Raw genomic sequence first — 1,660 nt, 5'->3', positions numbered from 1 at the left:
CCTCCCCCCGTTGTCGGTGCCCCCCCCCTTCTGTGGCAGCAAGAGCCCCGCAGAGCCCGGGGGAGTCCCCGGTGCCCGCTGACCCCTGGTCACCCGCAGGCGTGCCCCATGAACAGCCACGTGCCCGGCCGCAGCGGGCGCTCCGTGCAGGAAATCTGGGAGGATTTCTCCCTCAGCTTCACCCCCGCCGTCCGCGAGGTCGTGGAGTTCGCCAAGCACATTCCCGGCTTCCAGGCGCTCTCCCAGCACGACCAGGTCACCCTGCTCAAGGCTGGCACCTTTGAGGTACGTCCCGGAATGGCGAGGGCTCGGTGGACGGCACGGTGCCCCACAGACTGACAGGATGCCCCATGGCATTGCCTGGAGCCCCAGAGCATGGGCACAGTGGCTCAGAACACGGCAGCAGTCCCGTGGCATTGCAGTGCCCCACATTTGGGAGCCACAGCACTCATGGCATTGCGTGGTGCCTCACAGCACTGCAGTGCCCCACATTTTGGATCTGTGGCACAGAGCACAGTGTCATGGCACAGTGCCCTGTGGACTGGCACGGAGCCCTGCAGCACTGCAGTGCTTCACAAATAGGAGTTGTGGCATGCAGCACAGCGCTCCTGGCATTACACAGTTCCCCATGGCACTGCAGTGCCACACTTTTGGGAGCTGTGGCGTGGAGCATCCCTGGCATGGCATGGTACCGCACATTTTGGAACCATGGACTGACACGAAACCTTGTGGCACTGCCCCGTGTGCCATGGCATTGTAACACCCCACATTTGGGAGCTGTGGCATGAAACACAGCGCCCCTGGCATCACACAGTACGCATGGCATGGTACCCCATGTTTGGTGGTCACAGTATGGATCACGGAGCCCCATGGAATGGCACGATGCCCCTGGCATTGTCTGGTGCCCCATGGCACGGCAATGTCCCACACTCAGGAGTCGTGGCATGAGGACAGGTGTCCCTGGCATGAAGTGCAGCGCCCATGGCTCTGCCTGGTGCCCCGTTCCATATCCTGCCCCCCTCCCACAGGTGCTGATGGTTCGCTTCGCGTCGCTGTTCGATGTGAAGGAGCAGACGGTGACGTTCATGAGCCGCACGCGGTACGGGCTGGAGGAGCTGTGGGCCATGGGCATGGGCGACCTCCTCGGGGCCATGTTCGACTTCAGCGAGAAGCTCAGCGCCCTTGAGCTCAGTGATGAGGAGCTGGGGCTCTTCACTGCCGTCGTCCTTGTCTCGGCAGGTGGGCACGGGAGGGTTTGAGGAGTTTTGAGGGAAATTGAGGAGTTTGGGGCTGAGGTCGGAAGAGTTTGGAAAAGGATCGAGGGGTTTGGGGCTGGGATCAGGGGATTAGTGGGGGGTTTGGGGCATTCAGGGATGGGATGGGGTGGCACTGAGATATCAGAGGAATATCAGGGGGTTCAGTGCTGGGATTGGGGTGATGCTGGGGTGGGATCACAGGGTTTTGGGGGTGGAACTGGGGTGTCTCCTCCCCTGCCACTGACCCCCCGTCCTCCACAGACCGCTCGGGCATGGAGGACACGGCATCAGTGGAGCAGCTGCAGGAGACGCTGCTGCGGGCCCTGCGCGCCCTCGTGCTGAAGACGCGCCCGGCCGAGACCTCGCGCTTCACCAAACTGCTGCTGAAGCTGCCGGACCTGCGC

At 62.8% G+C, this 1,660-nt stretch overlaps 1 protein-coding gene across 1 annotated transcript in view; it reads left to right on the top strand.

Moving 5' to 3' along the window:
• The window catches only part of NR1D1 (nuclear receptor subfamily 1 group D member 1), a 9,437-nt gene that overhangs the window by 4,616 nt on the left and 3,161 nt on the right, over positions 1–1,660 (top strand). The window contains exons 6-8 of the mRNA XM_015651038.2: positions 5–285; positions 1,029–1,239; positions 1,518–1,658. Coding sequence (XP_015506524.1) covers positions 5–285; positions 1,029–1,239; positions 1,518–1,658 — 633 coding nt within the window. The remainder of the gene's footprint in view (positions 1–4; positions 286–1,028; positions 1,240–1,517; positions 1,659–1,660) is intronic.

Source organism: Parus major, chromosome 27 (genome assembly GCF_001522545.3).
Source record: "Parus major isolate Abel chromosome 27, Parus_major1.1, whole genome shotgun sequence".
Taxonomy (NCBI): domain Eukaryota; kingdom Metazoa; phylum Chordata; class Aves; order Passeriformes; family Paridae; genus Parus; species Parus major.
The sequence above is the reverse complement of the archived record's forward strand: the minus strand, read 5'-3'. Positions and strand labels throughout refer to the sequence as shown.